Source organism: Elephantulus edwardii, unplaced genomic scaffold (assembly GCF_000299155.1).
Source record: "Elephantulus edwardii isolate Elephantulus edwardi_28Jun2011 unplaced genomic scaffold, EleEdw1.0 scaffold00026, whole genome shotgun sequence".
Taxonomy (NCBI): Eukaryota; Metazoa; Chordata; class Mammalia; order Macroscelidea; family Macroscelididae; genus Elephantulus; species Elephantulus edwardii.
The window spans coordinates 1,442,098-1,453,215 of NW_006399776.1; the positions used below are offsets into that span (position 1 = coordinate 1,442,098).

The 11,118-nt window shown below is 43.2% G+C and overlaps 1 protein-coding gene across 1 annotated transcript in view; it reads right to left on the bottom strand.

Annotated features, from left to right (window-relative positions):
• Positions 1-10,949, bottom strand: part of SORD (sorbitol dehydrogenase) — a 49,813-nt gene extending 38,864 nt beyond the window's left edge. The window contains exon 1 of the mRNA XM_006882947.1: positions 10,880-10,949. Coding sequence (XP_006883009.1) covers positions 10,880-10,945 — 66 coding nt within the window. The 5' untranslated portion in view covers positions 10,946-10,949. The remainder of the gene's footprint in view (positions 1-10,879) is intronic.
• Positions 10,950-11,118: the final 169 nt, after the last annotated feature.

Genomic DNA, 11,118 nt, shown 5'->3' on the forward strand with positions numbered 1-11,118 from the left:
ATGCAGATGATACAACCTTGCTTGTGGAAAGTAAAAAAAAAAAAACAAACCACAAAAAACCCACCTCGAAGCCCATGCTGCACAAGAGCAAAGATTACAGCCTTCAACATTGACTACATCTTAAAATTAAGAAAACAAAAATCCTCACCACTGATCCATAGGCAACATCATGCTAGATGAAGAAAAGATTAAGGTGGCCAAGGAGTTAACTTTGCTTGGATCCACAATCAACACCCAAGGTAACAGCAGTCAAGAAATCAAAAGGCATGTTACATTGGGAAAATATGTCGTTCCAGATTTCTCCAAAGTGCTAAAGAACAAGGCTATCAGTTTAAAGGCTAAGACGTGTCTAATTCAAGCCATAGTCTTTTCAACTGCTTCCTGTGCATCTGAAAGTTGTACAATGAAGAATGACAAAGATGAGTCGATGCCTTGTAACTGTAGTATTGGAGTTGTTGTTGTTAGGTATCATCAAGTGGAGTATGACTCATAGTAACTCTACCAACATCAGACCTGTCCCCTGTCCTAAAGTACTGAATATCTCAAGGGCTGTCAGAAGAACAAACAAGTCTGTCCTGGAGGAAGGGCAATCAGGGAACTCCTTAGAAGCAAGGATGGGGAAACTTCTCACATATTTTGGGTATGTTGTCAGGAGAGATCAGTTCTTAGAAAAAGACATCATGCTGGAGAGGTGAAGGGTTACAGGAAGAAAGGAAGAGCCTCAATAAGATGGAATGACACAGTGACTGTCACAGAGGCTCAAGGGTATCCGAGATCATGATGCTGCTGCAGGATAGAGCAAGATTCAGATCTGATGTCGTGGAATTACTATGAGTCAGAGTAGACTCAGCAGCACCTAACAACCACAAAGCCCAGAAGGCAGAACGGTATAGAAGGATGCTAGAAATAAGAATCACAGGAGCAAGTACTGTTACAATGTAGGGCCTATTCTTAATGTCATAAAACAAAACATGCATGAATGGTTGAACAGGGAAGTAACTTGAGCACAGATCCTAAGATTGTTGGTGTTTTGTTGTTTTTGTTTTTTTTAAAAAGGGAGGGATAGCATTTAAAGAAAAGTAAAATAGAGCTCTAGAAGTGCTTCTGGGCATGATTCTGCCAGTTCTAAGAGACTATAAAACCAGTTCCCTACCTTAGAGCAGGGAGCACTGTTGACCTAATGGGTAATGACAAGTTAAGCTGTTAATCCAAAGGCAGATGGTTCAAATCTACAAGCTGCTCCATGGGAGAAAAATGGGCAATGTCCTGTGCAAGTTACAGCCTTTGCAAATTTGCTGGAGGGTCCGCTCTGAGTCGGTTCTGACTCAATGGCACATGCCACAACAATCATAGAGCAGAGGCAGCAGGCAGGATGGTTAGGCCTTAAAGAAGGTCCTCAGCAGCCTATTTTCCTCACATGTGAGGTCTCCTGTGAACCTGTTGCCCAGTTACCTCACATACTTAAAAGAGGATGGTATGAAATTCAAGGTTTCCCAATCAGCAATTCTGTCACAAAAGACTTTACACGAGGTGTATTGGCAAACCTGAGGTCAAAGTAGAAGGATCAGACCTTCTTCCAAAGTCTATTGAGATGATCTCTCAGCCAGATTCTCCCGGCTCCATCTAGACTATACTTTGCTAACAACAATCTTTCCAAAGTGCAAATCTGCTTAAGGTCCCTCCATTTCACCTCTGAGCATGTCACTTCAAAAGCCTCTCACCATCTCCACTGCTCACCACGTGGGGGCCATTTGCCTGGCAACCCTCTTCTCAACTAGCTAATCCTTCTCTTTAGATATCCCACTTGAATCAGAAAGTGAGGGTAATGAGAAACATATGGGATGACTTTCTTTTTTTTAATTATTTTTCTACTAGTTTATTTACAAAATTCAAACACAAATTTGAACAAATTCTTTCAATTTCCCTCACCTCCCCACCCATCAAATTGTACAACCCAATGATTAATTCCCTCTCCCCCCTGCACATCCACGTCTCTCTGCTTCCAGCCTCTCCCACCTCTCCTGGATCGTGGGATGACTTTCTAATTCCTGACGCTGGAATGGAGTATAAAGTGCTCACTCGCCTGTGAGAATTTAGAGAGACTTGGGTTTGGATGTGTTAGGATTGAGGTGTCTGGGAACATCCAAGTAGAGATGTTCAACAAGAGGCTACCTCTTTAGACTGGTGGCCAGGTGGGGGATCAGGGATAAAATGCTGGGAATCAGGAACAGAAAGTGAGAGCAGTCACCTCTTGCAAGAAGCCTTTTCCCAACTAAGCTGGGGGAGTGATTCTTTCCTCTTCCCTGGTGGCAAGCATTGAATCCACACACGATGACTAAATCATTCAACTTTTTAGCTAGTGGCTGAGCATTTCATTCAACCAAGGCCCCACAAAGCACTGGAGGCTATGTATTTATTTATTTTTCCTAATTCAAAACTACAAATATTACGTATCAAATTACACTTTCACTGCCCTCAAGTTGAAACTGATTCTCCAGTGGATTTTCAGAGTCTGTAAATTGCATGGGAGGATACTGCCCATCTCTACCCCTCAGAGCAGCTGGTGGGTTTGAACCATTTGCCTTGGGGTTGGCAACTCCTTATCCATTTACTGTTCTTATTAGGAGCCATGGAGTACAACTCCTAGCAACCCTATAAACAACCTGAATCCTGCCAATCCTGTGCCATCCTCATCATCTCTAAAACATGTGAGCCCAATGCTGCAGTCACCATGTCAATCCATCTTACTGGGGTGGGGGGTGTGTGTGTCTTCCTCTCTTTTACCAACTCTCCATCTTTACAAGCATGATATCAATTTCCAAGGAATAGCCTCTCCTAGCAACATGTCCTAAGTATGAGAAACGAAGCTTCACTATCATTGCCTCCAAGGAGCACTCCAGCTGCATCTCCTCCTAGACATAACTGATCATTCTTTTGGTAGTCCATGAGATATTCTCTTTTCCAACACCACTCAAAGGCATAGATTCTTTTGTCATCTTTATTTACTGTGCAGCTCTCTGATGCATAGCAAGTAACTGAAAAGATCATGGCCTGAATCGGGTGCACCTTAGACTTTAAACTGACAACACTGTTCTTCAGTATTTAGGAGAACTCTCTGACAGTGGACTTGCCCAAAGCCATTCGTATCCTGATCTATTGACTGTTGGTACCAAGAGTACTGACTGTGGATCCAAACAAGATGAAACTATTGACACATTCAATCCTTTCTCCATCTATCATGATGTTGCCTATTGACCCAGTGATAAGGACCTTTGTTTTCTTGATGCTGAGACCTAGTCCATACTGAAGGCTAAAGTTTTTGCTCTTCTGCAGCAAGCATTTCAGGTCCTTTCCCCCTCGTAAGCAAGGTTGTGTCATCTGAATAAGGCAGGTGGTTGATGAGTCTTCCTCTGATTCTGATGCCACATTCTTCTTCATAGAGTCTAACGTCACAAAATAATTGCCCAGCATACAGACTGAACAGGAATGGAGAAATGATACAATTCAGATGCACACCCTTCCTAATTTTAAACCATGCAATGTTTCCTTGTTTTGTTTGGACAACAGTTTCTTGGTTGGTCTAAGTACAGATTTACTATAAGTACAATTAAGTGTTTGGGGATTCCCATTCTCAATTTTAGCTACATAGTTTGTGATCCACACAGTCAAATGCCTTTGCAAAGTTAACTAAACAATTATAGACATTATTCTGGTATTCTCTGTTTTAGCCAGGCTCCAGCTGACATCAGCAATGATATCTCTAATGCCAGGGCCTCTTCTAAACCCCACTTTCTTTAACTTTTGGCAGTTCGCTGTCAATGTACTGTTCCAGCTGCTTTTGGATGATCTTCAGTAATATTTTGCTTGAATATGATATAATGATATTATTAGATAACTTCCACATTCTGTTGGATCACTTTTCTTGGGAATGGGGATAAATATGGATCTTTTCCAGTCAATTGGCCAGGCAGCTATCTTCCACATTTCCTGGGATAGACAGATTCCTTATTCTAAACAAAAAACATTTAGGTTCTGAACTTTGGTGCTGTAGCCTGTTGGCCATATTGATTAAGCACTTACTGTGTTCAGGTCTATGTAATTGAATATTTATTTGTTGTATCTGTTTTTAAGATTTATACATATTTACCCCAGTAATTAATGTTCTTTGTAGAAAATCTTTTTTGGGGAAAAATGCCAAGCTTAGCATCCACTCTAAAGACTTCAGTGACTGGGTAATGGGGGTGTGTCAGAGACAATGAAATCGGCTCAAGATAGACCAGAGTTCAGAGCTATTGTACATAGGGTTGCTATGAATTGCAAGGGGCACACAACACCACCACCACAACAGCTAAAAGCTTTCTTTGCTCTTTCTTCTTAATTTACCTGTCAGACTTATAAAAGTGAGATAATCCCACACTCATAATTGTGTCTCCCATCTCTTAGTGTTTCTTTCAGAAAATGTGAGAATCCTATCTGTGGTATGTTTACTGCTCCTGCTGCTTTCAGGAGGAAAATGTGCCTTTGGGCCTTCTGCAAACAAAAGCATTGTCTTTCTCTACAAGTTGGCAGAAAAACCTATATTCCCTTCCTCGATAAGAATTTGAAGTGGTTTGCCTGGCTTGGACCTTGTTTTGTTGTTACAACAAAATTAAGATAAAGAGCTGGAAGGTATTTCTTTGTACTATATGCCACCACTTGCATTTCCCTTTTGCTGAAGGAGTCTTAGTTTTAATTCAGTTTCAGGTGCCTCTGATTGGTGTATCTGGCACAAATATTAGGGGGATAATCAATAACCTTAGGTAATCCTTAGGGTTGTCCTTAGATAATCTCTGGTTTAATCTAGCTACTCATTAATAACTACAGAACACTTTAAACTGTTCTGGAACAAGGAGGTGAGCAGAGAAGAGGACAATTTGAGCTTCCAGGCTCATAATACTTCATATTGTACAAAAGTGCAAGGGCTCCAAAATTAGATACTTTCCTAGTGAAATGATAGCACCAGGTCTAGACTTCATCCTAATGTCTACTTACTTCTCCAACTACAATTAAATTTTGTGGAGCTTAAACTTTAGCTTAAATATGCTAGGGAGGTCTGGTGACCTAGTCAGTAGGGAGTTGAGGTGACAATCCAAAGGCAGGTGGTTTAAATCCACCAGTTGCTCCAAAGGAGAAAGACGAACAATCTCTTCTCATGTAATTTACAGCCTCTGAAAACTTACTATGTGTTGGCTCTGACTAGCTGGTAATGAAGTTGTTATGCGACTGAAGGAAATGTTTATCCTATGGTTAAGGTATAGAAGAATGCCCAAGGAACATGTGTGTGTGTTGGGGAAGAGGAGCTGTGCCGAGCCACAGGCAGGAAGCTGCACTGCCAAACCACAGGCAGGCAGTTCAAATCCATGAGCTGTTCCTCAGGAAAAAGATGGACCATCTCCTCTGACAATACCCTGGAGGATAAGCAATGAGTCTGAATTTTGACACAAAAGACTTCTCTGAAATCTCCTTTGCAAGCTGCCCTTGGGGAATGTTTAACCTAAAAAAGTTGTTTTAATAGAAGGTTCTCAGAAAATTAATATCTTACTTTTGTTCTGTGACCACTCATAAACCACCTCACTTTGTTCACATTTTTCTTCAATTATCTCATGTAAATTCAATCTAAAATTCAAGCTGAATTTAGATAAGTCTTGGCACCAGGGAGATAATTGCTGAGGTCAAATGGATCATGGCAGAAAGCAAAGAATACCAGAAGAATGTCTGTGTTTTATTGACGATACAAAGGTATTTGTGTGGATTTCAACAAAGTATGGCTACCTGAGATGAATGGTGTTGTCCTAGAACACTTAACTGTACTTACGTGAAACCTGAACTTTGACCAAGAGGCTGCTATTGTCCAAACAGACCAAGGAACACCAGATAGTTTAAAATCAAGAAAAGTGTACATCAGGAGCGTCTCCTTTCTCCATACCTATTCAATCTATATGTTGAGCAAATAATTTGAGAAGCAAGAGTTTATGAAGAAAAAAGTGGCATCAAGATCGGAAGAAGACTCATCAACAATCTATGTTATGCAGATGACACAACCTTGCTTGCTCAAAGTGAGCGCTTGCTGCAGAAGGTCAAAGTCTATAGCCTTCAATATGCAGTACATCCCAACGTCAAAAATCCTTACCACTGGACCAATAAGCAACATTATGAGAGAGGGATAAAAGTTTGAAATTGCCAATGATTTCCTCTTGTTTGTACTCAAATTCAATATGCTTGGTATCAGCATACAAGAAGTCAAAAGGTGTACTGCAGTGAGTAAATCTGCTGTCAAGGTGTAAGGAACAATATCAGTTTAAAAATTAAGGTGCAGCTCATCCAAGCCATGGTCTTTTTTAATCACTTGCTATGCATCTAAAAATTGAACTGAGGAGGGGTGGGCAGGGAAAAAAGTGCAACAATGAATGTATGGAAATCCAAAATCTCTGTAAATTTTCATTAAAATTAATAATAACTTCCAAAAAGGAAAAAAAATAAACTGTGAATAAGGATGACAGAAAAAGAACTGATGTCTTTAAGCTGTGGTGTTGGAAAAGAGTACTGGATATCCTATGGACTGCCAAAAGAACAAACTTCAAAAAAGGCCCCATGTTTCGGAGAAAGACCCTTGCAAATAGGGTACTCCTTGGAGGCAAGGATAGTGAAGCTTTGTCTGACATATTTTGGGCACAGTGTTAGAAGGGACTGGTATTTAAAAAGAACATCATGCTTGGAAAGGTGGAAGATCAGAAAAAGACCTTCAACAAGATGGATTGACAGAGGCTCAAGCATATCAGAGATGATGAAGATGGCACAGGATAGGGCAAGGTTCAGATCCATCATTCACAGAGCTGCTATGAGTCTTCATTGATTCCATTCCACAATAACATCTACACATACATGTTTGTTGTTATGTGCCATTGAGAACTGACTTTACAGGGTTTTCAGAGACAGTAAGTTGCATGGAAGAATGCCCATTTTTTCCCTCATTGAGCCGCTGGTGGATTCTAACTGCATGCCTCTGGGTTAGCAGCACAACTCTTCAATTCACCATAGCTCCCTTCATATATACATAATCTCACTCACTCATTGGGCCAAGTGGAAACCTGACCCTCCACCTGGAGGAAGAATGTTGCAGTTTCCCCTGGCCTGACCTCTATTCCTTGAGGAACCTGATAATGTCCATCTCCTGATAAGGCCACTACTGAACCAGATCCTGATAAGGCCCTGGACTTGATCACACATTGACAGAACCCCTACCCTCAAATTCCTGAGCAAACTACCACCCCTTCTACATCTTCCTAACAGCCCCTATAAAAAGAAACTGTCCTTGTCTGTCTGCACGCCATTCTGACCTCTGTGTGCAGTCACTGGGCGTCCCTCTGAGGCCTACCCATAAAGTCTTGTTTGCTACTTGGGACCAGCTTCTTTCTTTGTCTGGAAGATGTTTACTTTTTCCTGCAGCAGTAGTATCAACAAAGAAAAGGGGAATTTTGCCATCTCTGTGGAGGGGAGGGGAGAGGTTGGGTGTTGGGTTTCTTTCCTGCCAGGTGAGGTCACCATTCCCCACAGAAGCACATCCCTGGCGGGCTCCTGGCCTTGCCCTGCAGTAGAGGGGCAGTGCCCTTATTCTTGCTTCAGGTCCTTGGGAATGAGCTTTTCCTTAGATAACTCTTTTTTTTTTTTCCCCTTAGATAACTCTTGAGCGTGAACCATTTTTAGCTGTGTACCTGCCTCTGGTCCATACAAAAGGGTTCATTTGCTGGGCCTCTGTTTGCCACCTGATCAGGAGTAGAACACTTTGTAATCTAAGCCTTGTAGTCTGAGGTCCCTGGATAAAGCAGTTAACATGCTTGGCTGTTACCAGAAAGGATGGAAGTTCATCTTCACCCAGAGGTAAAGGACCTACTTAATTCTAACCTACTTAAATTCTACAAAGAGAGGGGGGTACTTCTCCGTGCCATGAGCAGGTACTGACTTAAAAGTTGCTAGCTGGGACTGGAGAGCATTATGCTAAGTGAACTAACTCAGTTTCATAAAGACAAATACTATATAAGACCATTATTGGAGAACGTGTAGGGGGATCCAAGGAGGAGAGGGGGAGCACAGGGGTGAGGTTGGTGGTGGGGAGAAATATAAAAGTTACTAGTTGGTGAGTCTGGAACCTAACTAAGTCACCTTTGGCTTCTCAAAAGAAAAAAACATGCTAATTCTTTGTCCTCCAGTGTACCTCTTTTGTCATTTATATCCAGTCTAGCTTTACTTTACTTTCAACTGCAACTGAGTTAATTTGTTTATTGTTGTTGTTAGGTGCCATCATGATTTATAGGAACCCTGTGACAACAGCACGACCTTGCCCTATCCTGCACCATTCTCACCATCTCGGATACGTTCACACTGTTTCAGCGTCAACCTATCTCATTTAAGAGTCTTCCTCTCTTTCACTGACCCTCTACCTTTCCCAGTATGATATCTGGCCCTTTCTAACAACATGCCCAACCTTTCCTAGAAGGAGTGGGGAGGGCCTAGGAAGGCTGTATTAGGCTGGAGGTGCCTCCACGGCGATGCAGACCTCCCTGGTGAGCCTCCTCTGACAGTTCTTTCTGCCTTTTACCTTCCAATGTCAGGGTTCTTTCCAGGCCAATATTCTTGGTGTCATTTCCCACCTCACTTTACATGCTCTTTTCAGCCGAAACAAGCTCATCCGTTAACAATTTCCAACAGAAAATTATTTTGTACAGGAAGATTCCTTGCTGTTTAGGACAGTGCTGTCATACAAAGTGAAATCTTTCAATTGTGCTCTTTAGTAACTGTGATAACCAAGTCCCCTCTTCAAATTTCTAAATACCTCCTGAGAAGGGAATGAGGGACAAACAATACCGTTCAGCAGAGGAGCAAGTAACTCTGGAATCTATCTATGCAGCCCAGAAAGTATCTCAGTGCTGCAGACTCCTGTAACCAGTTCATTTCTTAAAGTCATTTTGCTATTCTGTTCTGGAGACACTTTAAACTCAAATATTCAAACCAATTTCATCATTCAAATGGACTTTTCTTTCTGTTTATTAAATGACTCTACCACTTCTAATTCTCTCAGATACAAACAGAGTCATTCTGAATCCTTCTTAAATCCTTTTATATAGTTAGTACTTAAGGCACAAGAACTGAAGTAGGCCTGAGCAGATGAAGGGGCAGGCCTCATCCACCTTTCCAGTTTCATCAACTGTCTAGTTAATATCTCCCACTCTTGGCAAAGCCAGTAAATGAATCTTGTCTTTCATATATCTTTTCACTTGCTCTTCCGTCACCCCTCAATCACTCCTATTTATCCTTCCAGAGTCAGCTCAGAAAGGGATCTGGCCCTTTCCTTGACCTCTAACCCCTCCCCAGGCTGAGCCAAGTATTCCACCCTTTGAGCCCTTTATTCTGCGGCCTCCTTCAAAGCCCTCACTCTGTCGTAACTGTTTATTTTACCTGGCTTTCAGCTTGCGGGGTGGGGGCTGTATTTTCCTCTCTCCAGGCCCCCAGTCTCTCGCCCAGTATTTGGCATATAGCAAATCACTGGCATCTCATTTAATAAACGTTTCCCGAATAAAGGTCTTCATTTAAAAACATTCCGTAAGCTCTAATGACCCACCCGGTGTTCCCTTCCCCTCAGTACCATCTGACATTCATGGAAATAAGCATTAATGATGTCACTTGAATTCAGAACCTTAGATGTAGCCTCCAAGGTAAGTGGAAGAATCCTTAAGTAGGAGTCTGAACTTGTGCATTCTTGTCTTGGCTCTATAAATGGCCTAAGCTTTCATGTTGGAAACAGCACTTTCCTCAACTGAGAAATGGAGAGTTGGCACAGGGCAGGGATCTGAAATTGTCAAACTCAGTCTGTGCCCTCTGTGGAAAGGAAATCCAAGGATTCTTAAAGGAATCTCTGACCTCAAAATATTCAAGAACTGTGACCTCAGAAATACTCCTGGTCCCTCTAAATGTGTTCTCTGAGAGGGAGGAAAATTCTGGGAGCAGCAGAGAAATGAAACCCCCTGTGATATCTGGCACTTGCCCCAGGTATTGTCGCTATCCCAGGCCATCTGAGATGGACTTTGCCAAGGGGCAAGAGTCCTGGTATGAGCACAGGGCTGACAAAACCCCCCTCAACCTCGGCATCTATGAGCCAGGGAGAAGCCTGGGGTGGAGGAGACTTACATAATGTTCTTAGAGGGACAAGGAAACAGGATCAGAAAGGAAAACAGCTCGAAAACAATCGTGAGGAATAGTTTGGAAAGGTGTAGGCTATGAAGATGCAGAAGCCTGGTGCAGGCAAGAGGATCAGTAAGAGCACTGGAGATGGAGGCGTGAACTGGAAGGAGAGGCAGGAGGGGCTGGCATTTTCTGAGCTCATACCAAGTGCTGAGTACCTAAAGGATCATAACATATCTGCAACAAAGGCTCTATCAGTCCCAAACAAGTTCCACGGTTTGAAAATGTCCCTCTCCTCTCTTCTCCCCATCCTTGCAGCTCCTAATGCCAGACAGCCTCCCAGGATCTCTTCTGAAAGATGCAATGACAAGCCGGTCTAAACATCCGCAGCTGGCAAAGGAGGGGGAAGGCTTCAATCATTCGGCAGTGCGTCCGGGGCACATGCCACGTGCCAGGCACGGGACTAGCTTCCTGGTAGGCAAGACACAAGGTAATTTGCATTAACAGCTACCGCCAGCCCTTCCAGGGAACCAGCTCAGATCTGGAAAGCCAAAGCCTCTGCAGGGCTGGCATAGAGCTGCGACTGGAGAAGTGGGTTAGAGGCTGGGCTGGTGCGGAGTGGGTCAGGGTCGAGCTAAGCTCCCCATCCCCCTTTCTATTTTACCAGGCGCAAGTCCCCGGCTCCGTGCACCACCAGGGAGAGGTTTCCGAGTTTGTCTGTCGCCGCCATGTCGTTCGTTCGCCCGCTCGCTCGGAGGCCGAGCTTGGAGTCTGAAGAGCGCTCGGTTGCTTTGCTCACCAACAAGCAGAGGGTCCAGGGTAAGGGGCAGGAGGCGGGGCCTACGCTCTATGGCGCGCGGGGCGGGGCGGTGCTTCCTCGCCCCTGACAGCCGGGCGGGGCTA